Source organism: Diadema setosum, chromosome 3, assembly GCF_964275005.1.
Source record: "Diadema setosum chromosome 3, eeDiaSeto1, whole genome shotgun sequence".
In the NCBI taxonomy this organism is placed as follows: Eukaryota; Metazoa; Echinodermata; class Echinoidea; order Diadematoida; family Diadematidae; genus Diadema; species Diadema setosum.
The window spans coordinates 29814493-29841784 of NC_092687.1; the positions used below are offsets into that span (position 1 = coordinate 29814493).

Sequence of the window (27292 nt, forward strand, 5' to 3'; positions counted from 1 at the left end):
TCACTGTGCAAAATTTGTGTTTTCTTCTTGATCTATAGCAGTCTTGGAAGAGGATGAAAGAGCGAGGTATGACCAATGTTTGTCATCATGGTTTTGATGAAGGCTTAAAGGGGATGGCTAGTAACCGATCAGTGGGAATCAGTGGGAATGCTGAGGGATGATTGTTCCAATCCTTGTGGGATTCATTTAAGAGTACATTATATATCTACTGTTGTGTGAAAATTATTTGCTTCACAATGGTCTCATATTCAAGTAATGTGTAGATCAATGCCCCGTCACTGACCAGGCACGCTAACCTGGAAACATTAAACTGCACATTACTTGAATATGAGACCATTCTGAAGCAAATAGTTTTCACACAACAATAGATATACAATGTATAATGTACTCTTAAATGAATCCCACAAGGATTGGAACAATCATCCTCCAGCTTTCCACCGATTCCCACTGATTGATTACTAGCCATCCCCTTTAATATCCAGTTTTAATGATGTCAGTTGCAAGTCAATTCCAAGAGAAGGTCTGCCATGACATATGTCGGCACATGCTCAGATTTTAACTGTGAAATAGTTTCTTTGCTGCTCTTCACACGTGCTCTCCCCCCCCCCCCCCCCCCAAAAAAAAAAAAAAAAAAAAAAAAAAACTCTCAAAATGATTTTGGGCATTACACAAAGCACTGTATGATGTCCAAACCACACATGCATAAGCAGTGAAAGGCGTACAACACTATGGACACCCTCAAATCTAGTCTAGATCTTGGACTCTTATGATATCTTTAATTGAGCTGCTACACCTGTATGCGTCAATTTAAAGGACAAGTTCACCTTCATTAACATAAGGATTGAGAGAATGTAGCAATATTAGTAAAACACATCATTGAAAGTTTGAGAAAAATCGGACAATCCGTTCAAAAGTTATGAATTTTTGAGGTTTTTGTGCAGTCGCCGCTGGATGAGAAGACTACTGCAGTGTATGATGTCACATGCGTACAACAATATAAGGAAAATATAAAGAGAATTTCACAAAATATCATCTTTTGAAAAAAGTACACATTCCTTTGACTCGTTACTGACATATGTTAAGGGTAATATTATTCCCATTGCCTCTAAGAGGCAAGTCAAGTGCTCTTTTATTATGCGAAAAAAGTGAAAATATGTTGAATTTTCTTTACAATTTCTTTATACTGTTGTACTCATATGACATCACGAGCCTTAGTAGTCTCCTCATCCAGCGGTTCCAACACAAAAGATTTAAAAATTCATAACTTTTGCATCAATTGTCCAATTTTCCTCGAACTTTCACTGACGTGTTCTACTAATATTGTTGCATTCTCTTAATCCTTATGTTAACGAAGGTGAACTTGTCCTTTAAGTCATGTCACCATCCCAAGAAACGTAGTAAAAGAATCCAGACCCATTGCTCTCTGCCCATGTCTTCCTCAGAATGTGGAGGGAGTGTACATCTCTCAGTCAACCTCAGAGGTCGATAGTTTACACACTTTAATTCACATCGCGTGAATTTATACAAGTGGGTAAACTTTCGACCTCTTTCGACCTCTCTATCGTTCTGGATCTTTTTCTTTCTTTCTTTCTTTTGTGTGTGTTTGTGTGTGCGTGTGTGTGTGTGTGTGTTTGTCCAGTTCGTGGGATTGCGCTATTACTTGACTTGACGAGTAGAGGTTTAGCATCTGATTGCGCTATCACTTGACTTGACGAGTAGAGGTTTAGCGTCTTGAATAAAGATACAATCAACCTTGCTTAAGTCAACATCGCATAAGTTGAATAATTGCCCAAGTCAAAGGTCTTTTCAAGTCCTCTTCTCTGTGTATTATTCTATTCATTTTAATTCCTCATAAAGTCGGAGCTATTCCTTCATTCCAAATTAATTTGTTTTTGGCAAGGTTTAAATATCATAAGAAGAGTCTAGAATCTAGACTACCTCAACCCTGGGCTGAGTGCTGTGAGTTGTATCATGGCAATGATAAGGTTGATTTCTTGTTTGCATGGCACATATTTATGCTCACTGCACAAGTCAGATTATTGTTAAAGGACAAGTCCACCTTCATATACATGAGGATTGAGAAAATGCAGCAATATCAGTAGAACATATCAGTGAAAGTTTGAGGAAAATTGGACAATCCGTTCAAAAGTTACGAATTTTTGAAGTATCTGAGCAGTCACTGCTGGATGAGAAGACTACTACAGCGCATGATGTCACATGCGTACAACGATATAAGGAAAATAAAAAGAGAAGATCACAAAACTTTACTTTTTGAATAAAATTAGTGTACATTTCTTCGACTTGTCACTGATGTATATTAAGGGTAATATTATTCCCCCTGCCTTCTGAAAGAGAGAAGTTGAGTGTTCTTTCGTTATGCGAGAAAAATGGAATTATGTTGAATTTTCTTTACTCTTTCTTTATATCGTTGTACTCATGTGACATCACAAGCCATAGTAGTCTTCTCATCCAGTCGTGACTGAGCAGAAACTTCAAAAATTCATAACTTTTAAACGGATTGTGCGATTTTCCTCAAACTCTTGCTGATGTGTTCTATTAATATTGCTGCATTCATTAAACCCACATGTCTATGAAGGTGAACTTGTCCTTTAAAGAGCTTTTTCTAGAAAGAAATCAAGATGGACTGATTTTACATTGTGATGCGGATTGCAGTTGTTACTTTTTGTGTGCGTATGTGTGTGTGTGTGTGTTTGTGAGTGTGTGCAGATGTGTGTCAATTTCACGTGTTGCACGTAGTGATTTCAGAAAACTTTATTATACCAGTGTTTGCTGCTCATAATATGAATTTGAATGCGTGTTTGTTTGGGGTTTTTTTTTTCTGTTTTTTTTTTTTTTATTATTTTTTATGTGGTAGTCTGTTCCATTTTGTTGCCCGTATGTATGAAAAGGACATTTTTCCCAAGTTTGATTCATTTTTTTTGGATTAAGTCCACCCTGTGACTAGTGAAATCTGTTCTTTTTGGTATGTTTGTCTCTGTTTCTGTGTGTGTGTGTGTGTGTGTGTGTGTGTGTGTGTGTGATTGTGGCTTTAGTAGTACATGTACAATGTGCTAGCTGCTAGATTTGGCATTGTTGCAAAGTGTGAAGTCAGCATTCATTATTCATTTTGAAATCACCAAGAAAGAAAAAAAAAATCATTAAGTGTGTTGAATTTGATTGCTAGTCAATTATTTAGACCGCAGGAAGTGAAGAGTTTGTTCGCAAAAACCGATAAGTCAATTTTTGAAGTAGGGTCTCTGTCATGAAATACAAAATAATACCTTTTAAATGATATATTGGTCACTATTATAAAGGTACATTTTTGAAGTTATGGTCAAAAGAAGCAAAAATTGTCTTATTATTCTCTTTATTTTTCTCGAGCTTTAATCGCAAATATCTCCATTTGGCAAGTATGGACTTATCGGTTTTTGCAAACAAACTCTTCAAGTGTTGATTAAAAAAAAAAAAAAGTATACAGTATATATTATACAATACATAAATGTATCTTTGTTCCAAGAATGTGTATTCCCAGTCATCCAATGATTATAGGAACCTAGACTTATACCTACAAGTAATAACAGACACACACACACAAAAATAACATGTAAGAATTAGTTAAATGTACTAATTCACACATACGCTACTCGACAAAATAAGAGTGTTTCTTATCTCATTGCATGCCAACGGGAAACTGGGTAAACTATGTTTCACGGCGATGAACAAGTGCCGATATTTTGCTAATATTCATTCCAGGCAGGGGAAAGGTGGGTTCCGCCTCCCCGTTCATTCTTACGAAGTTCCCCGTGTAAACTGACATCTACAAGTCGAAAAAACAACAACAACCAAAAAAACAAAACAAAACAAAACAAAACACGCTTTTATTGACACGGTTTCTTGGTTCCATCTGGAGAGAATCGCAATCATCAAAAAAAAAAAAAAAAATGGACATGATGCTGAAGAGTCAGAAATGATGCAAACGGAAAGATACAATTTGTTACTGGAGCATCCTAAAGCCTATACAAACCAATTTTATGATTCTCTAGAGGTATTGGAGGAAGTAGGGGGAACAAAAAATGCATAGTGTACATAGCAAAGAGGTCAACATTCGTCGTCCTTCATTAGACAATTTCACTCGAACAACATCCACAAAAACAACAATAGCACACACATAAACAACAGCAACAAGAACACGCCGTCAGGTACGTCACGCACGTCAACGCGTGATCACGAAAGGTGTATTGTCTACAAAGTATGAGGAAATGTCGTTTGTCAGGCCTTAATACTATAATGAAGTAATTTGCAATTTGCGGCCACCATTGCTCTGACAAGCGTAAAAATATTGCGCGCGGCGGTTGGGCGTCTAGCAGCCACAATTGACAGCTGATTGACTGAAACTGATGACAAATGGAATGCACTTGATGATGAAAAATGATAATTTCGCAAATGCCAATATGCCTGTCATGTTCTCTGACGGCATATATTATTTCTTCTCTTTGCTTCCGTTTGGCTCTTTGCCTCATCATCCGTATCGTCAGATCTCAGCGCCGCTACCGATTTTGTTCAATGGGCGAGAAAATTCCAGTTTCGTGCCTAAACTCATTATAAATATATCCATTTCAGGAATGATAAATCTTTGAACTAAATGATCAAAGCGTTCGCTCCCTTTGCAAATCTATATTGCGGATAAACTTGCGGGATAACGTACATATTCACCAAAGTGATAGATGGATTGTTAATTGGCTGTTTGCAGCTCTAGTTATTAGCTTTGTTCACAGGCTGCTTTCCCTCTCAGCTTCTGTATAGAAAAGTCCCCCGCCCCCATGTCTTTGTGCATACAAAAGAAGAGAAAAAGAAACGTGTGATGTTGATATTGTAATCTGATTTTCTTCAAGTTGTTGTTTTCTTGTTTGTTTTTTTACCCTGTCTGCTAAATTAGATGTTACTCTGAGTTATTATTAATTTGGGCAAAATACACAAGGTCGAAGACACAAACACATAGTTACGCGCAGATCAACCTGCTGCGATACTCCTTTATTAATGATTTGACCTATAGCTTTTGTAAAGTTGTCAGAATGACAACATCTGATATTGGTGATGATTAACTGATTGCATATAAAGCAGGCTTCTCCCCTATAACCAGAAGTTATTGTTGTTTTCAGTATTAAAGTGCTTAAGGAAAGGTCTCAGTCGGTAACTGCACATTATTACGCTGCACTAACGTTGAACAAAATTGGAGTACGCTATAAATGCATACCATGCATACGGCAGAAGTATAGGACTAATCCAGGCAGCTGCAGGATCCGTAGAAACCATGTAATTAATTACCATTTACAACTATTAAAGAGTTTAACCATGCAGTTTAATATAAAATAGTGACTCCATCAGATTCTATTGAGAATGTCGCGATGAAACCTTTCAGTAAAAGGGGCCAAAAGAAGAAAATATTGCATACTTTTAATCATAACTTTGAAAGTATTCCTTTTTGTCAGTATTAGTTGAAAGCTTTTTACTATGTTCTTTCTCATGATGTACATAAACTTTAAAATATTTGATGTTGGCGCTCAACCCATTTGCGATCAAACTTCAGTGGGTAACTATTGTATAGAAAGTACTTCAAATAATCATGCTGTACTCTTAACTCAGGGCTGTATAATCATTCGGTAGGCCTATATTCAACGAAGGGTAAGAGTGCGAATCTGAAGCGCGAATCTGAAGCCGACAATTATTACTAGTAATACTGATGATTTTGTTAATGAAAAGGTGGTGAATTCAAATTAATGTTTCTGATTAAAAGCAGCAGATGTTCATAGTCTGTTTCAATTAATAAAGGTCCAAATGAGATCTTAGAAATTGAGTCGAAATAACTTAATTGTTGTCCATATTTCAACTTCACCTGGGTCATTCATCATAAATGTAACAACAACAACAAAAAAAAAGAAAAATGGGCGGGATTGGTAAAATATGTCGACTTCATTACTGCCCACAATTGCCTGCCACTTGATAAGTCAGAAGAAAGTAATTTCGGTGGAATTTTTATTTCAAACTAGAGAGAGAGAGAGAGAGAGAGAGAGAGATGGAGAGGGAGGGAGAGAGAGAGAAGGAAATAATTATTCTCGACATTCCTTCGAGTTATCTTTAGATGTATCATTTCATTGTTATATCTAATGAGCTATATACCCCCCCCCCCCCCCCCCCCCGCGGTCAAAGCGAAAGATTTACAATGACCCGATATCAATCATAACTCCGTGTATGTTTTCATGTAATTCCTGACACTTCCCTTGTTCAGCAGTGTGTTAGATAAATGGACTCCAAAATCCAATTTTTACGGTCCATATCAGAGCTAAAACACATTCACAAAGTCATGAGTTAAAGGAGAGAAAGAGATAGTTCAATGAACTGAGAGAGAAAAGAGAGAGAGAAAAAAAGAAAGAAAGACAGATAGAGAGAGAGGGAGAGAGAGAGAGAGAAACAGACGGAGAGATAAAGAGGAAGAGAGGTACAAAGAGAGAGGGGGACTTAGAAATTGTTACATTTTTGCTCCAATTTTCTATAAATTTCCAGGATGTTTTTTTTTTTTTTTTTTTTTTTTTAAACTTTAATGCGGAAACGTGCCTGGGTATAAGTATAGTGCTCAGTCCCACAGGGTCACTCAAAATCTCGGAAGCGTTCCCCTAAGCTTGCATCTGTCATCCTACAGTCGCTGACGATTTCTTTTGGTGAAGTGTATAACTTGCAGCATGGACTTGGCTGAAAACTCATCGAAAAAGGTAATCGTTGCTTATACTTATGGGGGTTGATACACAGTCTTACCCTGCAAGTGCAATACAAACGTCATGTTTGTTACAGTTTTGATTGTTCCATTTTATGTGTATGTTTGTATGTGTGTGTGTGTTCTCTTATGAGGATTCATATTGGGGATATTCTTGTGTTTCACTTTGCAGGCGACCTGCGGGGGGGGGGGGGGGGGTTACTTATTATCAAACAGACTCGCTGGAGCGGTACAATGTATGCCTTGTTTTTATAGAGTATGTACAACAAAAAGTGAAGCTCCCTAGGGTAAGAGTATTAGTACACGTAATGCACGTCACTCGGTACAATCTATTGTCAAATCCCAGTCAAGAGGTAAACACTGGGTTGCTTCATTTTTTTTTTTCGGGAGGGGGGGGGGGGGGCAGTCTTCTTTATGTTGATATAGGCCCTAACTTTAGGTGCATTTCGTGCATGCTTAGAAGACCTAAACAAACAAGCAAAAGCAAAAACAAAAACAAAAAAGAACAAGTACTGATAAATTAGTTCTTTTATTTTTCATGGTCATTCTTCTTCTACATTTTTTTTTTGTCATCAATATCTTTATTATGAAGACTATATATTTCTAAATACTAAATATCATAAAAGTCGCTAAAGTTATCATCAGTATATTAATGTCAGACGTGCTGTTAGCTTCAGCTGCATTTCACCACCTCCATCAGCATCAACATCATCATTATCATCGTTAAGACATTTTAATTCTTATCCTATTTAAGTCTGAATGACATTGTTCTGTCTAACTCTTTCCCAGTTTTCGCAGCAGACTACAGCACCTCGTCACAGCGAGGTAGTAGTAGCGCCGCAAGCGCCGAAAACCCGCTGTCTCGTCGCCGTCTGTATCACGTGCCTTCTCACGACTTCCCTGATTGGAGCGTTTGTCATTGGGACCGTGCTAATTATACAGCGCGGTTCCTGTCCGGCGGACTGCTCGCCGGGGTTAAGCGAAGATACGTCCAGTTCCAAAATCATGGACGCTGATTCGGTAGGTTGGTATAAAGAGGGGGTGTTCAAGTTGCTCTGAAAAAGGAAAAGCACAGTTTTAATACGATCACAATAGCGTAAATTTCATCAAAATTGGACCAAAATTAGGGAAATTGTGAAATTGTGACGTAATAACAACACTACAACAGTAGTGTGTGTATGCATGTGCCAGTGTCAAAAAAGAAGAAGAAAATGGTAACGGAGACAGATGCTGATGTCAGAAATAGTCAAATTAACAACACCAGTGATAGCAATGATGATTTTCAGTTAAGTTCATTTTTTTTTTCTCCATCGCTACATTATCAATAGCATACTTATGCACAGTGTAGGCCTACGTAAAAGTAAATAATTCCAAAATTGTTGTAAAGGGGATTTCAGTTGTTGTTATGAAAGGAATAGTATTGGTTGAGATGAGAATTCAGCTGCTTTTTTTTTTTTTTGCGAGATTCATAGACACTCCATTATCATTATTGTTAAAGAGCATACATTTTCTAAGAGGAATTAAAAATATATTAATTGACGAAAATAATTATGTTGTGAAATAGCTGAGATGTCCAAAAACAAAGTAAAACAATGCGAACGAAGCGATCATAAATATTGCTTTGTTTTGGATATCCCGGCCATTTCATAAACCAGTCTTCTTCAAATCAACCTCGAATTTCTCTTACAATTATAAACTCTTTCATACTATTCATAAAAGGTTCTTATTAAAAAAAAAAAAAAAAAAAAGCATCAGTTGAAGAGTCTGTTTGCAAAAACCGACAAGTCTATTTTTGAAGATTTTGAAGTACGGTCTCTGTCGTAAAGTACAAAATAATACCTTTTAAATGATATATTGGTCACTACATATAAAGGTATATCTTTGAAGTTATGGTCAAAAGAAGCAAAAATGTTCTTATTATTCTCTTTATTTTTCTTGACCTTTAATCGCAAATATCTCCATTCGACAAATATGGACTTATCGTTTTTTGCAAACAAACGCTTCAGTTGGAAAAGTGATGGAGACCTAAAGCTTCATTTCAACTGACACTATACCATTCGTTTAATGATCACGATACAGTAATGATCAAGGTAATGATGATGATGATATTAGTTCCTTGTAGTAGTTTGTACGTAAATTGCGATCCAATCCTTCCAGAATTATGAAGCTAGAATAATTTCGTTTCGTGTCAAAAATTGATTTATCAATTTTCTGTGATAGTTACATTGAATGGGTAAGTTTTCATAATTTCTGGAACGGAAATTAATCTGCTTGATAGACAAACACTCAAGTGTATATACCAAACTATAGAATAAGTACAATATTAGGATGGTAATTATACAATTTAAAGATTATATGTGATGCGTCATCGATAAAATCATAATGTCAGGGAAATAAATGTTGTTGTTGTTTTTTTTTTTTGCAGATATTAAGTCACCATTTGCTAACCTTTAAGTAGAATGTATGATTTGCCAACTTCGATAGGAAAAATACACACTTATTCAACAAATGAAAGTTATAAAAATCAGTCATTCTTTATTGCCAAAGTCAGCTTTGCGTGCATCTTTCTTTGTATCGACAATCACGAAGAAGAAGATAGATAAATAGATAGATAAATTTTTGACACGAAACGAGTTACAATAAAAATTGAAATGCGGATAAAGTAATGACGCATCACATTTTTCTGTATGAAACAGGCAATTTTTTGTTTGTTTATTTTTGTTTGTTTGTTCGTTTTTGCTTCGAGTCTTTTTTTTTCTTTTTCATATGAATCTTTTTTCAGTCCATGGAGATAATGAAAATCAGAGAGGACGGACAAATGATGATGGAAAGAATGGAATACATGGCAGAGTCCAACACAGCTCTCATCGAGTCTCCGGGGAACTTCAGCGGCTCCTCCCCCGCAACTTTCGCTGTCGACTTCGATCGGGTGAGTTCTTTCTCATCCAAGGCTCCGTCTTTGTTCCTTACATTACATTCTTGTGCAACTCACGAATGAAATTAACATAGGATAGAGAGACAGAGAGCATGGCAATAAAGTTATAATGAAATATTAGAGAGTTGAGAGAGAGAGAGAGAGAGAGAGAGAGAACGTTCAAGGACGACTGGAGGAAAGGCAAGAGGAAGGGCATCGGTATAGAGATGGCGAATAGAGATAAATGTATTTGTGATACGTAAAAGAGAGAAAAATGAAATGAGAAAGATAAAGACGGAAAGGGAAATGTGGTGAGATAATTGTGGAGCGGGAGATATATATATATATATATATATTTGTTATTGCTCTCTCAGTATCAACACATGAGAAAGAGCGAGTCGCTCGAAAATTTGTGTACAGAAATAAACCGTTGGTGGATGCAGCATGAACTTTGTTTCAGTTTTGTTTTTTATCTTTTTATCTTGCCAACACTTGGACAACCTATTCAATATAATTAATTATATACATACATGTGTATAATTTCGTACAACAGCAGATACATCGTTAACATTATGAAAGCTTAAATCCTGATGTCATGCGTTGTTGTCGTTTTATGGTAATTTACATGTTATTCAATTCAATTTAATATACATATTCTGCATATTTTACCTGCTAATATGACGCATCTTTTTAACACGTTATGTTGACGTGTGTCACAACATTTCTTCACAGTATTTCCTCTCCCATAACTTCCCTACTTATTATTATTATTATTATTATTATTATTTTTTCTTTATTTTTTATTTATTTTTTTTATTTTTTTATTTTATTTTTTATTTTTTATTTTTTATTTTTTATTTTTATTTATTTATTTATTATTATTATTATTTTTTTTTTTTTTTTGGGGGGGGGGGGGGGGGGTTAATAAAACGACTGTGCCATAACAGTCAAGGGGCTCTCTACATAAATGCTGCCATCTGCGATCAACCTTGCAAGCAGTAGTCAGAAGTACTGTATACGCCGAATATTTTGCGGTTTTATTTTCCCGAATTTCGCTAGTCTATATCTGCAAAATAGTGTTATATCTGCGAATTTAAAAACACGCAAATATTATTATTAACTCCTATCCCGACATAAATGTGGCGTGAAGGCATGCATTTCTGCGTTCTTTACTGTAGCTCCTCTATCGGGAATTCAACCACTCACAACATTGTCGCGAAGTCCCCTTTCGCGAAAAAAAAAAAATGCACTCGTTTACGGCGTATACAACAAACGCCTAATATTTTGAAGAGACGATACAAAGGACAATTTTGATAACAATGAAAAAAAAAAACAGTTTTATGCGATAGGACTGTAAATAATGCAAAATGATATACGATACGTATATATTACAAACTGATACTGATTTTGATAATATCAATAATGATAATTAGTTATGATAATATCGAAACTAAAACAAGGCCATTAAAGACAATAACAGAAAAAAGATAAACCCTAAAAACGTTCGGACAAGAGCTCTCAACATACTAAATGTCATCATTGAAAAGTAAAGGAGAACCTCGTCATTATGCTTTAATGTTCATCTCCAAGGACCCGGCCAGTGAACTTAAACGAATAATATTGTACTATTAGATTTCTTATGACCATATCGTCATTTCTGATAAAGTTCATGTATATCACTGTAATCTATAAAAATATTAAAGTTAAGTGTAAAGTTTCACATGGATTTACATGAGTTGATTTTTCCACTTATCATTATCATATCATGTCGGTTGATTTTATTTGTGCTATGTAGATACTGTAATGAACCTATAACTTATAATTTGTGTTACTTTACATTGTCATGGATACATGTTGTAAATGAAGAGTTTGCTCGCAAAAACCGATAAGTCCATATTTGCCAAATGGAGATATTTGCGATTAAAGGTGACGAAAAATAAAGAGAATAATAAGAAAATTTTTGCTTCTTTTGACCATAACCTCAAAAATGTACCTTTATATTTAGTGACCAATATATCATTTAAAAGGTATTATTTTGTACTTTATGACAGAGACCGTACTTCAAAATCTTCAAAAATGGACTTATCGGTTTTTGCAAACAAACTCTTCAAATGCAACACTGTATGCTTTGTGTAGAAAATTTACAAATGAAATGAAATGAAATGAAATTATAATTTTCTTGATCTTTCATAGGATGTTGTCTTCGTAAATATTCACGATGACAACTCGTGTGTTGGCTTCTCTCTGAGACAGAACTTTGCGACTTCCATCAAATCTTTTCTACGAGGTGACAGTAGCGAGGTATTTCAATCATTTCTTCATTCTTTATTTCGATTATGTTGGGTGCTGATAGGCTTGTTAAGTTGCATATTGATGTAATAAAGTGTCACTGGATACAGACATTCAAAGTAATCGGTGCCTTCCTTTCCCGTTTGTTTTGATTTGTTGTAATGACGTACTAATATTAGTAATTTAGGCCTACTATTTGCGCATAATATATTTTGGTATTCTTCCCAGTTTGCTTTATTGATAAAAGCATTTAAACGAAAAAAAAAAACAAAAACAAAAAACAAAACAAAACAAAACAAATGGAGTGAAATGAGGACTCGAACTCTAGCCCTTATTATTAAAGCATTATTTACCACGTGCAGATAAGCAAAGACCGAGCTTTCTAGTGCTTCAAATTAGTTCTAAAATGTGAGTTAGCGATAGAAAAAAACAACATAATGTTAATCAGTATACAAAATGTGATCAATAGTTCAAATAAAATTGTTTGTAGAATGAACCGTCTACATATATGGCTTAGAAAAAACAAATTTTTATTACGAAATTTTTATATAATAAGATGTTTAGTCATACAACTAACCAACACATGCATATGCATCACTAATGTTAAAATTCGACTTTTTTTAAAAATCACTGCTGTAAATGGTAAACAATGCCTTTAAAAAATGAATGTGGGTAAGACTAGCTCATAACACTTTTCCTTACGCTCTCGTTCACAGGTTATGGTCGTCTCTTCGCAAGTTCTGACCGAGACGTACGTGCATGCAGGCAGCATTCCATCCGGGTACTTGCAAAATTCGAATGGACCAATCACAAGTGGGCTGTGTTCCGGGAAGGATGCTGATTGGCTGGAATTCGATGCCGAGGGAACACGCCGTCTGGGGCAGCGGAGTTGCTTCAATATGAAATTGTGCGCAATGAAAATGTGTGGTTCCTTTACCAAATGTGAATAATCAGAGAAAGTCATGACCAAAGGTTTTTCCTTTTTGGGAGTTGTTAATCCTATATACACAAAGTATAGCTTTTAAAAGAAACAAAATCTCCCACCTTTGATATGATACACAGAATTGCACGCTCATATGCGAATCTTGTTTCAAGAAGGTATATTTCTCATCATTTTTCTATTTTATTGACCGATTCGGGTTCGTTGAGGGCAGCAGACATTTTATGGCACTGGGCGCAGCCATGAGCTCAAATTGCGGTGTCTCAGCCGACCCCCCCTGCTCTCCCCCACCCCACGGGCAACATGTTTATCGCGCACTTGTAACAAAGGTTCGCGCACTAAGCAAGCATTCGCGCACTCAGTACGAGATGCCCATTGGCTAAAACAACCATGCATCAGTTTTTCATTCTGCGCGCGTAAGAGGGGTGGGGAGAGAGGAGGGGGGGGGGGGGGGGGTCGGATGATACACCGCAGTAATGGCGCTGCCCATGCCAAAAATACACATAGCGCGTCACAGAATCGGTCAATAGGGGGTGGTGGTGGTGGTGGGGGGGGGGGTTGGATGGCTTGCTTTGCCTTAATCTCTACACTTAGTTATGTACATTTCAAGAATCTCGTTACCACTATATTCTAAACTATCCATAGGAACAGGAAGGTTAAGATATGCAACGAGTACATTCCGAAAGAATGTTTACCTTTTATGTATAATCATTATTATTACAAACAAATCCAAATTGCATGCCAGATGGAATTAGAAATTGAATGCACACCTCGAAAATTTGTCTGTAAAACAAAATAACCGCAGAAGTCACATAGGTAGTTTCAATCTAGTCCCATGGATTTTGCAAATGCACTTGACACATCTCATTAATGCTTAAAATGCCAAAAATTAAGCCATGCTGATACCCACAAGTTCAAGTTGCAAGTTATTTCGAACATTTTACAATCCATGTTCATGAAGTGAAACATGTTTGACTTTGAATGTGATTCAGGCTGTCTCCTTTCTACTGTTAACATCTACCGTTAACATCTATGTTGACTTACATGCAAGCACATATTTTTTATCTTTAGTGTATATATATGCCAACTTGAGGTGCAGATAATGTATTTTGTGCGAAATACTAACAACCAAAAAACAAAAACAGAGAGAAAAAAAAAATAGAACATTCTATCCAGACTGCGTGTTCAAGACAATGAGGGACAACTTGTCGTTTCGTTTTGTTTTGTTTTGTTTTGTCACTTTCCCTGCAAGAGACATACCCGTGGCTTCAACCTGACTGCATATCCAGAAAACCTAGGACTACAAAGTAATTTGAAACTCACGCAACTGACCTGAAAAGACACTCATAGTCGGATAACTGATATCGTTAATTGCTTTCGTTGAAAACATGAACTAAAAACAATGCATCCGATATTTCCTAATCAATATTTTTGTTATGACTTGGGCGATTTCAATTTTCACCGAAGAGGACCGGGTATATTGAAGAGAGGAAGAAAATGAAGCAAAATTATTTGACAAATTAATCGCAAGTTACGTCACCAGTTTGTCACCTGTCAACCCATGTGACATACGCTTTTGTTTCTTTTCTTTATTCCTCTTGACCTTATGATCAGATATCAAGGTAGAATTGCACCAATGTAGAATTGGTAGTCCTGTAATGTTTTACATAGCGTTGATTTGTGGATCTGCTTCACTATTGTTGAAAGACATAATACTTCACAGTATTTTCTGATGCAAGGTCTGCTGCTTCCAAATCAACCTGGATCGAGAAGATTGTTTTCATAAGGGGTTTGGGGATTTTGAATCAATGCAATCTCCTCAAATATACTTCGTACACATCCTTTCTGCATTAAATTAATGTGACTGACTAGAGAGAGAAAAGCGTGACAGGACTGGTAGAGATGTTAACGAATTCTGTACAATTTGGAAAGATAAGTTGTGGTGTACTCATATTATTCACATAGCTTCATATAAATTGTTCGCATTGTCTTTACTGAGCACGTTAAAGGACATGGTCACTTTATTCTGTCAGTGGTTTGTATAAAAAATAGGGGCAAAATAAATTCAGTGATTAAAATACCTCATCCAAAGGTCACCACCAGTACTGCTTCATTTATTAAGATGTTCGTGTGATCCGATTTGTATAAGTCCTATGGTTTTCTGAATTTAGTCAAGACGTATTGGCAAATCAAAGGAAAGCAGAGACGATGATCTCATGGCATGCTCTTATATGTGCTTGGGATTCTGACCAATACATTCCAAAAGCCGCGTGGGAATTGACACAATTTTGATAAAAGTTTTTATTTTAGTTCAATTCTAACGGAAACATGTCCCCTTTTTAAGTTAGTTCGGATTATCTCTTTCACACTCAAGACGATCAAGGATTATTATGAAGTGTTTGTGAAGGGATTTGTCATTGTTTAAGTACGTATATATGCTCTGGATATGTATTCGTGTAAATATGTGCAAGTGTGCATGTAGACATCAATTTCCGTGTGAATAATGTATTTTATGCATGTGTGCGTGCGTGTGTGTGTGTGTGTGTTAGTGAAAAGGCGCGTTCATATTACGCAGAATACACAAAGACTGGGACACTATGAAAGTATCCACCTGGTCCACTTATACGCTAAATAACGCATGCAGTGCAACGAAAACCCATGTTCACAATTAAGTTCAATTCAATTCAGTCAAAGCTGAGAATATATAGGTCATACATTTCCTTTCCAACATAACTTAGAAGAACAAAGATGACACCCTCATGCACACAAACACACACGCACAAATACACACACGCACACACACACACACACACGTACGCAATCTCATGTAAGATTTGAAACAAATGACCCCCCCAAAAAAAATACAGAAAGCACGAATTCATTTGGATAATGAATTGTATAACATGGATGATATCACAATAAATGACAATAACAAAGACGATAATGTCAGTGACTATTACCACTTCTCATGATGGGGTGATAAAAGTATAGTTGGAAAAGAATAACAGATATCAACATAATCCTGTTACCAACAGATGTTGTCACATGATACTTTGAAATTTCCTGTCGTGGCCAAGTCTTCTGTTTTCTTTCTCCTGTCGCCACCCTCGACATTGTACGCCTATTTTTGTTGACAGTTAAATTGTCATGTTACCCTTTTTCATCGCATCTGATGTTTTGCTCTAAGCTTGGCAGCGGTCCAACTGAAAGCCTCGAGAAGAGTCAAGTCACCACAATGCCTATAGACGCGAGGCGTGTCCAGTCAATGGATGGTTAGCTGCAGCAAAGCTTTACCTTTTGCTAAACAATCGACATCGTACAACGTCATCGCACCTCAGGCCAAATCCCAGGTCAACTCTACCGTAGCATTTTCCATTACACTGACCAGACAGCTAAAACCGTACGCCACGCAGGCATTGTTCAACCTGCTGTACTATTTGTTTTTATTTTTGTCGACGAGTCTGCAAAAAGCTTTGATACTCTGAAATGACGGCGGCGTCTATACGAGATCACCTGGCCGTGATCGCTCCCGTGTTCGTCGTTGTCTTCGTGGTGACAGGTGTAACGGCCCAAATCGACGAGGATCCGACAACGGCCCCGACAACGATCTCGGTTGTCCCCTCCGATAGACAATGTGACTGCCAGGAGGGGGTCGTGGTTTTCCGGCCGCACATTCAGGTGAGACTTGTCGGTTACAACCAACAAAAACAAAGTAGAATCGTGCAATAGTCAATGCGCTTGGCTGTGACAAATTACTGCCCAATCAGCTGGCAGGATCTAACGTAAGCTTTCTATATGATTCCAATATGTAACATTCATTTCATGATATGTTTTTTATAAACATGTCAAATACGATGTGAATAAGAAGTAGATAATGATTAAAAATAGAAACAATGATAATAGACCTATAATAGAAAAATAGTTTTCTTCATAATTATGTCTCCAACTGTTGAATTGCCATCCCTAATGATTATCAGCGAGGTTGTTGCTTGAAAAACGTGAAATGGCATTAAGTAAAAATTGGACTGAGCTCAAAGCGAGTTAAAAGATGTTTTTTTTTTTTTTTTTGTCTTTGGTCAACTGCAGGAAAATTAATGGTAGTAAACTTAAGCAACCCAGGAAAGATCAGGGATGTAGAGCTATGAATTCCATTTAAATGCATCTCGTTATATTCGTTGTACGCAACGAATATGTTCCCTAAACATTTCTTCTGCAGATGTTTGCTCAAATGCTGTATTGAAAATAAATAGAAATTAAAAAAAAAAATGTTATTTAAAGATTAGATAAGACGGTGAGTTAAATCTAAAAACGTTTAGGAAATTCAATGCATTACAGTTTATATTGAAGCGTTTCCAGTCAGAAATGGGGAGGGTGGGGAGACACATTGAATCATTGAAAAAAAAAAAAGAATGAATATGTTATGCGTTTTATGGAACAGAATTGTTCAATGGATGGTCATTTTAGATGAACACTACAAGACATCACAGCACTTGTCTTCCAATCGATTTTTCCCCGGATTTGCGCAGATCTTATGAATTTAACAAATTTCATCAAATCTTTATCCGAAATGTGTCGATATGCAGTACAATCAGAGATGCTGATGAGGAGACAATGGTGGGATAACGAATCCTACGCTGCAAAATCAACCCTTCGACTTGATGGGTGAAAACGATGCATGCATATCTTTGTGCATATAAGTATAGCTTCACATTGAATCATTTTCGTTACGTTGTCAGATTCGAGCTAGAAGTCCCGAACGCTCGAGTCTGCTTTCTCAGGTTCCCGTGGCGGTGAATGCGTGTCGAGCCTCCCTCCTCACGTCGGAGGCTCAGCTGCGATTCAGCCAGAGTGTCTTGGATGACGTCTCGGACTTCAACCAGCAGCGGTCTGTGCGGACGGTCCCCGTCGACGCGTGCCCGCGAAGACCGGAAGTGATGACCCATGAACTCCGGCCAATCGATTGTGCCGATGCCTTGTCCAAGGGGATGAGCGAAAGCGGCAGCTACGTGGTTTATCCGAATGACGGCAGGGATCCCATTATAGTCTTCTGTGATATGGAAACTGATGACGGCGGATGGACAGTAAGACCATTACCTTGATGTTGTTTTTGTTTTTTCATCATTTTTTTATACTACCTGTAACTCCTTCTTTTTTATCTGTGTGTGTGTGTGTGTGTGTGTGTGTGTGTGCTAACTCTAGCCTGACAATTATATAATTTATAAATGTTTTGATTACCATAATATGTATGTATATATATATATATATATATATATATATATATAAATGATAATAATAATAAACTTAATCAATTCAATGTCAATTATATCGTGTAAGTCGAAATTCATGTCAGTCAATGATTTCCGTAGTCCCTTTGGACTCACCTACCTTATATTGTATTTCTCAGTCAAATTTCAAAGTTCTTATTTTCATTTCCATCCAAAAAACTAAGAAATGATATAAAATCGAATGTATTATGCAATCGAATATCTGCATTAAATAAGCCATTCATTTCATTCGTTTCCTTAATATAAGCTCAAGAGAACTTTTCCGTGTTATCGAAAATTTTCTAAAATTTCACATTGGCACTTTGACCACAGGTGATACAACGGCGCAAGGACTCCGATGTGGACTTCAACCGCCAGTGGTTGGAATACAAGAACGGCTTTGGAAGCGTGCGTGAGTCTCACTGGCTGGGTCTGGAGAACGTCCGGCGGTTTGTGTCCGCCAGGCCCTCAATCCTCCGCGTGGATCTCCGCGATTTCGAAGGCGAGACGGCCTACGCCACCTATTATTCCTTCTACATTGGCCCGGAGAGCGACAAGTATCAGCTGTTTGTGTCCCGTTACGACGGCGATGCAGGTGAGTTGAACATGACGATCATCTTTTCTGTCTAGTAAATCTCCCTGACAGCGTTACCAAGCAGAGAGCTCTGACATTAAATAAAGCGACCCCACCCAAAAAAAAACAAACAAACAAACCAAAAATAAACAAATAATTCAACAAACAATTCAACGAACAACTAATTCAACAAAACGGTGAAAAACTGTTTAATCTGTAAAACACACACACACACGCGCGCGCGCGCGCACAAAGAAAACTAGTGAACATTGCAAACATTTTAGCATGTCTTGCTTTCTGAGCAATCTCAGACAAGCCATTGCAAGTTGGATACCAAATATTTGTCTCTAAGAATATACCATCACCTATCTTCTGATAATAAAGTGCTTACAAGAGGAGATATATTATCTCGTTTTATTTAGTATTTTGTCTTGATGATCATTGGTCTTGCTAAAAAATGAAATAATAAAAACTGAAAACAAGGAAAAAAATTAGCATTGGCAATCTTGCGAAAAAGAAAATACATAGAACCTACATATTATACATTCATGTTACCATAAGCCTTGTGTTTTGTGATGGTATTCTGTAAGGCGTTCTTGTCTAATCCACATCTGTTCAACATCTTTACTCCGCAGGTGATTCGCTCAGCTACCACAATCGTATGTACTTCTCCACCGTCGACTCGGACAATGACCCGGTGGCCAATCGCAGCTGCGCCTTGCGCTACGAGTCCGGGTGGTGGTTCCACTCGTGTTTCGCCAGCAACCTCAACGGTCAATATCTCGAGAGTCCCAATAACATTGACCCTATGGGCATCTGCTGGACGAAGTGGAAGTTGAACTTCTACTCGATGAACAAAGTGGAGATGAAAATTAGGCCGCTATATTGATTCAAGAGCATAGCGGCAGTTTGAGACGATATCGCCAAACTTTCCATCATACAATAACACTTGGCAACGCTTGCGTAGCAGACACTAGTCTTTAACAGCGATGTTCCAATATTAGTATAACGATTCTTTCTAGTTTGATGATAACTGTCGACTGTTTCTAAGAAATGAAGCCCCTTTTTTGGATAGGGTACATCTTCTCCTTTTGCGATAGTGAAATGAAACTCGCTTAAAACATTAGTCAAAACAAAACGAAAAGAAAAAGAAAGCATCATAAAGACATTATTTTGATGAGTCGGGGTTTCAATTTTTTTCCAAGCTCCTTCCCTCTATATAACCAATGGCGGTGAACGTGTGTAAGATTTTGGTAATAGAGATGAACGCTTGAAATTTACAGCGCAAACCGTGATGAAAACGGCTCTGAAAATATAACCCAACTAGTTCACTTATTTTCGTTATTTTTTTTTCTTTTTACAATTCATCATAAGCTTCTTGAATGTGAATTTTAATTTCTGCCGTCATATTGACATTCTGATCAACATATCTATAATACAATTGCGTATAAACGACACTATAAAACAATCAACACTATATGGGAACCAAGGTACAAAAAGGAAGAAGTAAATTTGTCAATTTAACGGATTCTATTACATTAACTGAATCGAAAATAAACGAAGACTAGCGTCTGAATTGACAAAAGAAAATATTGACGCGAAATCTTACTTTGTTGTACCCAGCTTTGCCATGTGTGTTTGTTCAATCATATTGGGAAGAATAAATAAACAAGCTTTTGATTTGTTTATGATTAACTTCTCTGATTTGGTACTCCTTCAAGCTTTACTTGTAAATCAGTGCCTTGACTCGATATAACAATTAACGTTTTAAAGGCACATCACTTTAACCTATATAATGAATAATCATGACTCATAAAACACTTTAAAAAGTGTCTAAAGTTGTTATTGTCCTCTGCCGTCTTGTAGCGCTTTTGTTAATTTCTTTTACAATCAATAAATGAAACAGAATTTACCGCTAAAATATGGGAATTGTCATTCAAGTTGATTATGAGTTGTGCCAGTTAATGGCTTTTTTTAGATTGTTTGAGAAATACTGTAGTTCGTATGATGAATTCCAAATTTAAAACAGTGTTTAGCGTGATAAAAAGGGGCAAAATATTCTTGAGATAATCACACTGTCTACACCACCGTCTTCTCATACACCGGGGGAATCTGAACCAGTATTGAGCTTGCGAATTCGTTTAGAAAGGCATTATTTGGAACGATGTGCAAACGAAGCACATTATCTTATGATGCTTTAACCTGAGATTGGCGAAACAAATTCGAATTTGAACTCGAACTTGAACTTGAACTTGAAACATTTTTTTTTTTTTTAGATGTTCACTTTTTTTTTCTAAAATTCCCATGAGAACTCCGCTTTCAAACTTACTGAACCGGCCGCTTGTGGGTATGTTTGCATGTTTGTATTTGTATGTGTGATGCGTACAGTGTACGTGTGTGTTCTCGTAAGAGGCATTTATTCTTTTTCACAGTATGTGGTATAGTGTCTACGAAATATCGCCAGGTTTATTATCATACGATTGTCTATTTTAAAATGCAATCACAATAAATGCACTCCGAACTTGTTTCTACAGTACATTGCAAAGATGGTGTCGACGTTATGGACTTTTCTGCTTAATATTTTTTTTTTTTCTGACAACATAAAAGTCGTACTGCTCATTACCTCCCCCTCCCCCCAGAAAAAAAGAACAAAACAACAACAACAACAACAACAACAACAACAACAACAACAACAACAACAACAAAAACGACAAGGCAGTGACATCGGAAGTAATTCCTTCGTGGACCTTCCTCTCTATGAATAGGATAAAATTCATCTTTTACCTGCATTTGTGTGAAAGAAACAAGAACTATATGAAATTAAAATCTTTTTCATCTATCTAAGTGTCTTGGCATTTTGGTTTGTTTTCTACGAAATGATAAGATAGTAATACATTGTATGTTTATTAGGACCACTTTATTGAACTTTGTTTCTTGATACCTCAGTCGTTTCAAAACCGATTTCATTAAGAAAAAAATCCTCTTTCTTCTTTATGCTCTTTTATATTTCATATAAGTGGTTTCTATTATCTCATAAAAAGTTAAAACGTGAATCCCCATCTCAAGCAAAAATATACCATCCCTGATATATAATATTAGGCCTAGTAGTTCCTTGGCATAATCACCTTGTAAAAATAGGTAACTATGAGCCTGACTATCTAATGTTGGATATGTTGTAAGGTTAGCTTTTCTCTCTTTTTTCTTCTTCAAATTTTACTTCTTTTCGACACGTTCCACACACACTCGCCTGCGAGGCTACTAGTGTAACTATCTGATGATGTAGGTGTACTTCTTCACCGTCTTTACGTTACTCATACACATTAGAACTTTAACAGAAGACAGTGTTTATCGCAGGATTTTCTGTCTTGAAACCAACCTCGTTGTTTGATTTGATAACATAAAGCAAGGTTTACTCGGGATCAGTATCCTTACACAGGATGAAAATTGTTTTGACGCTTGATTACCACTAAGGCTTGGAAAGTACTATCATTATTTCTCAAACCCAAATTACAAGAAATAAGATGTGAAAAACAACAACAACAGCAGCAACAAAGCCAGTCCGGTGCATATTTCAGCCTAGGAGTTCATCCCCAGAGCTCTTATCGTTCAAATTTCTTCTACTTGTCAAAGCTGTGAACTAATCACATTCCATCATGAATACATATATATACTTAGGGAAGGATGCCTTCGGGTCAAAGTGCAAATTTGAAAAATTAGTGCAGTTCCTTACAGAGTTTCTTTATTCACCATTATCTCATTATCTTTCTTTTTTTTTCTTTCTTTATTTCTCTTTTTTTTCTCTCTCTCTCTTCAATACACAGATTTGTCATTTCAAGCGGAAGTATATAGTGGATTGTTTTGTTTTGTTTTGCTTTTTTCACCAAAATGGACAAAATTTTATAGGAGCAAGAGAATGCAGCTGTTGCTGTATTACCACCGTTAAAGGTAGGGAATCCCATTTGCATGCCTTAAATGAAGAGTTGTATAAAGACAGTGGCATGTTGAAGAGAGTATCATTTTAGAAACTCCCATAAAGTATTGAAAGTGGAAAGTAACATTTAGTACATTTTTATTGACCGTGAGATTTTGAATTGAATTTTTTTCGGGGCTCACCGTAAATTCCAGTACATTACCAGGCTACCTTCTTGACCATTGCAGACACATGCACTGCATGTGTGTCTACATGTTTATTTTGTGAAGAAAGTTCATCAAAACTTACAAACATTTCTATATACTTTCTTGCCACACACTCTATATGTTATTACATCAGCTCTTATACTTTTAGACTTGTGTTTATAGATAAAAAAAAATACAGAAGACTGCAACAAAAAGGCTTTTAAAAGTGTGGCTGACACACAGAACTACCGAGTAGTTGAGTTTTGTGCATTATTCAAATTGTAGATAACTGTTGACTTCCAAATTTCTCAGCAGTGGCCTAAACAAGTCCCCTGAGGTTCATATTTAATGTTTTGCTGCATTTTCGGAGGTCTGTAAAAGGTATCCCCTACCTTTAAGGATGATGAGGAAATAATCTTCCATGCCCGGCACATACGACTTTCTGACTTCTTTAATCATGTGTTGTTTTAGACTTTGAAAGATGAAACAACACACAGATAATGAATTAGTGATTGAAAATGACAAATTAAAGAAAAAAGAAAATAAAATAAAAGATTAAGCCTACTAAAATTACACACCTTTTTTCATGCACACACCCATGTATATGTATATTCAACATGTCTAAATACAGTAGACCTACATACTATACTCAAACTGAGACATGGATAGCAGACTAGTCACCCCATTGCAAGTATAGTATATTCTAAGCCCCTGTATTCGGTATCTACCTTAGTATAATTAGGGACAGTTGAGATCCATGTTTGCACATAATGGGCAGTGATGTTATTACTGTATCCAGTAAACAGGCGAATTCAGAATCCCAGATGGATGATAAATCGTTCAAAGCATCAGGTCAGCAGTCAAGAATACCACGCCACGAACAAAATGTGTTAAAGTGAGTATTTCCGAAAGAACATTGCATGTGTCACTGTATAAACGCTTTCGAAAAGAGCATCTCTATCTTATGCAAAGTAAACATTTCTTTGACCATCACTCAGACATAGTATAATGTGACCCTGCATCACAAAACCACCAAAAAGTCGCCAGGTATGGATTTCTAGTTAAGGGCAGATTCTGAAAGAGCAGACTCTAAGCTTTAAAATGATGTATAACTCAATCTAAATGGACTTTCCCTAACCTACTGAAATACTGGAAAGAAAGCACACACTCTGGAAAGTGTGAACTGAGAAAAGAGGCTCTTGAAGTACAGAGTCTTATTCTTAATCTTTACCAAGCCGCACTATAGTTGTGTGATGAAAGGGACAAAACACAGGATTTAAACAACCGGAGCAACAACAATGAAGGGATAGTCAGATTGAGCAGAAATTGAGCATGCTCTATTACCACCTTCTGTCCATGATTAATGCCAACTTTCAAAGCAGTAGCATTATCCTTTCTAAATTATAAGACCTAAAAGTGAAGAGTATGCAAAGGATTTCAATAAATGACAAGGGCCCTCTAAAGACAGACCTGATCATCCTACTCTTTTCCAAAACAGGCTTGTAGAAAAACTGTTCAAACACACTTTCCCGTTCGTGTTATGATCCCAAACTTTAGAGTAACGTAGAAGAAGGAAAGCTCTTTCAGGAAATATATGAAAATCTCAAGATTGACTATGTAGACCAATTTCAGTTTTTTTTTTTTTTTTGACTCCTCATGTAAAATCAAGGGGTGCGACGTTTTGTTCTTTTTGTGATGCACGGTCACATAATTATGTCAAGCCGACTAGCTGCGTCTTAGAGAAGATCGGTGACGTGGTTATTCCGACGTCTCAAAAAACTGTGTTTGTGTTGTGTATGTGTGTGCGTGTGTGTGTGTGTGTGTGCTGTATGTGTATGTTTCTGTGTTTGTTTTGTAAAATTCCCTCTTGCTCTTGCGAAAATATTGCTCTGGTCTTATTCATCCAAGGCCTTTAATAGGGTGAGAGTTAGGATAGTGAAAGGATTTTATATTTTGTTTTATGTGAGAATAAGGCTGAGGATAAGGATTCGGGTAATGTTTGTGGTTAGAATTGATATTTGGCTTTTTAAGAGCGTCATATATTTCATGGGAGCAATTGTCGCAAGAGCAGATGTCATGGAATCATCATCTATACATCGATTTACTCCTGCGATATCACAGATTGCTGTAAGGAAGGATTTGTCCTATTTTTCAAAGAATAATACACCCTTGTACATTCAAATGATTGCATGGCTGATTTTCGAGTACTTGCTAAATCTACGATGGGCTGATTAAACTTCAAAAAGAATGGTCTAGTTTTACGTTGAGACATAACTTCAGGTTTCTAGCATTGTTTTTTTTTTTTTTTGTGAGATAATGAGAAAATTAAATATATTATAGAGCATGTATTCCAATAAGGATTCAACGTTTAATTGGAGAAAAAAAAATGCTCTTAAAATGGTTGAGGTATCCAAAACAGAGAAGTCCTAACAAAAGGTGGAACCCATCTTTTTTTTATACGATCGCTTTGTTTTACTTTGTTTTTGGATGTCTCAATTATTCCAAAAACGATTTTCATCTTAACAAACTTTAAATTCCTCTCAAAGTTGTATGTTATACTTTATTTCCGAAAAGGTTTTTTTTTTTTCGTATCTCACAAAAAGTTCCAATTCTCATCTCCACCAATACTATACCATCTCTTTAATGAACAGAAACCGCTCATTAGTGAATGACTTCATTTGGAAGAACGTCTCTGTAAAAATGTTTCCATGGAAGAATGTTTGGATTTATGCTTATGGAGAGGACAACAGCGATTTTTTCCCCTAACTCCAGTTGACATTACGCATAAGGACCGTGTCATGCACACGCCATCACTTGACTATCAAATTAATGCCGAGCACAGGATGCATTTTCGCGTCCAGTGACAAGTTCCGCCACAAATGATCAATTGGAACAACGCTGACCGATTACCCATCTTGCACATTTGCATAATCCCCGCCCACAACATTTTATCACATCGCCCAAGAATTCAACGTCAAACAAGGCAAGATGGAAAGCACGCCATATACGACTTTCACGTCGCATTCGAATCTTCGGAAACTTCTCACTGAGTTGGACAATTAAAGAAACAACAAACTAAAGATAAGAGGAAACGTTGAGCAGGAAAATGCGTCAACGGTCCCGTACGATGTCGTCAGCCGTGTTTGCGGTGGTCGTTTTGGCCGGTGCTATAACGGGTACTTTCGCCAATGTCGACGCTATAGACGCCCCACAGACATCGTGTAATTGTCCGGCTGCCGCACGCATCACATTCTATCCCACATTTGAGGTGAGATTTTGTCTTCTGAAACATAGCGCTTGTGTAAGTAGAAAAAAATCGTAATCTTGCGTGCTTTACTCAGAATCTACTAGTACTTGTTGTTCTAATTTGATCATAACTGCTAAAATAAACTAACAAATGCAAAATAAAGCGCAGCATATACATTGTACCCGCAGCTGCTTTATTCAGCCTAAAAGTCGCGAACGTGTGTCCGCTCTGCCCGATATTCCAAGTTTAATGTGTCCGTATTGCTGAAAATAAATTATGACGTGGGATATGTCCTCAAAACTGTTTTGATCACCTTAATATGAATAAATTAGAAAATATAAGAGCTTTGAAATTCCGTTAAGGATTTTGGACAAGAGTCTGCATTTGCAATTAACGAAATATGCTAAATACAATCCATCAAAACACTTGTATTCATATGTGAGCACGTGTATTCACAAATCTTTTCTGAAGGGAGTCCAAGGCGAAGGTAAGAGCTATAGTCCTCTCCAATCTTCCTTAAGAGGTAAGTCGTAGGGACTTTGAAAAAACAAAATGTGATTCGACCATAATTAAACAAGATTATGGGAAACACATCCCGGATTTTGTGTGAAGTTGACTGTAGTTTGCATTTAGACTTTGCCAAAACGACGAGTTCAATGAAAAAACTTGAAATGCATTTACGAATGAGGCGCCATGGTGCCTGACCGCCAAATTGTTATGTGATGCTTCAAGCTCATATTTCTTATGCTTTAATGTCGAAGTGTTTATGTTTAAGATTCGTATGCGTGAGAGTGTTATATCTGTGCCTGTGCTTGTACATAAATGTTGTTATGCTTTGCAGTTCCGATGTCTCCTAGGTTTGTTTACGTGTACGTCATTACGATTCTCTCCCGGGTTGTTTTCATTTTTTTTTTCGAAAGACAGTCTCAACCACCATTGTTTAGCTTGATTCTCCACATAAACATCTTGCCAATATCCGGTACTCGGAAATATGAAACGTAAAGAGAGATCGGATTGCCCAAACAAAAAGATCTACATTGACATCGATCCAATGGATGCTAAATCATGTGCTAATACCAACCAATCACGGATCAAATTCCTAACGCAATCGCCCCGCCCCCTAAAATTAATTTTCGCGAAGGAATAAACACTGAACAAGACAAACTCGAACCATAGCCA

General features: G+C 36.8%; 1 protein-coding gene across 1 annotated transcript; it reads left to right on the top strand.

The window, feature by feature from the left end:
- The first annotated feature begins 16367 nt into the window (after window positions 1-16367).
- Window positions 16368-19745, top strand: LOC140226329 (microfibril-associated glycoprotein 4-like). Its single transcript, XM_072306823.1, has 4 exons — window positions 16368-16590; window positions 17649-17993; window positions 18510-18771; window positions 19386-19745. Exons 1-4 carry the CDS (start codon window positions 16399-16401, stop codon window positions 19637-19639), a joined length of 1053 nt encoding a protein of 350 aa, XP_072162924.1. The 5' UTR covers window positions 16368-16398; the 3' UTR covers window positions 19640-19745.
- The last annotated feature ends 7547 nt before the right edge of the window (window positions 19746-27292 follow it).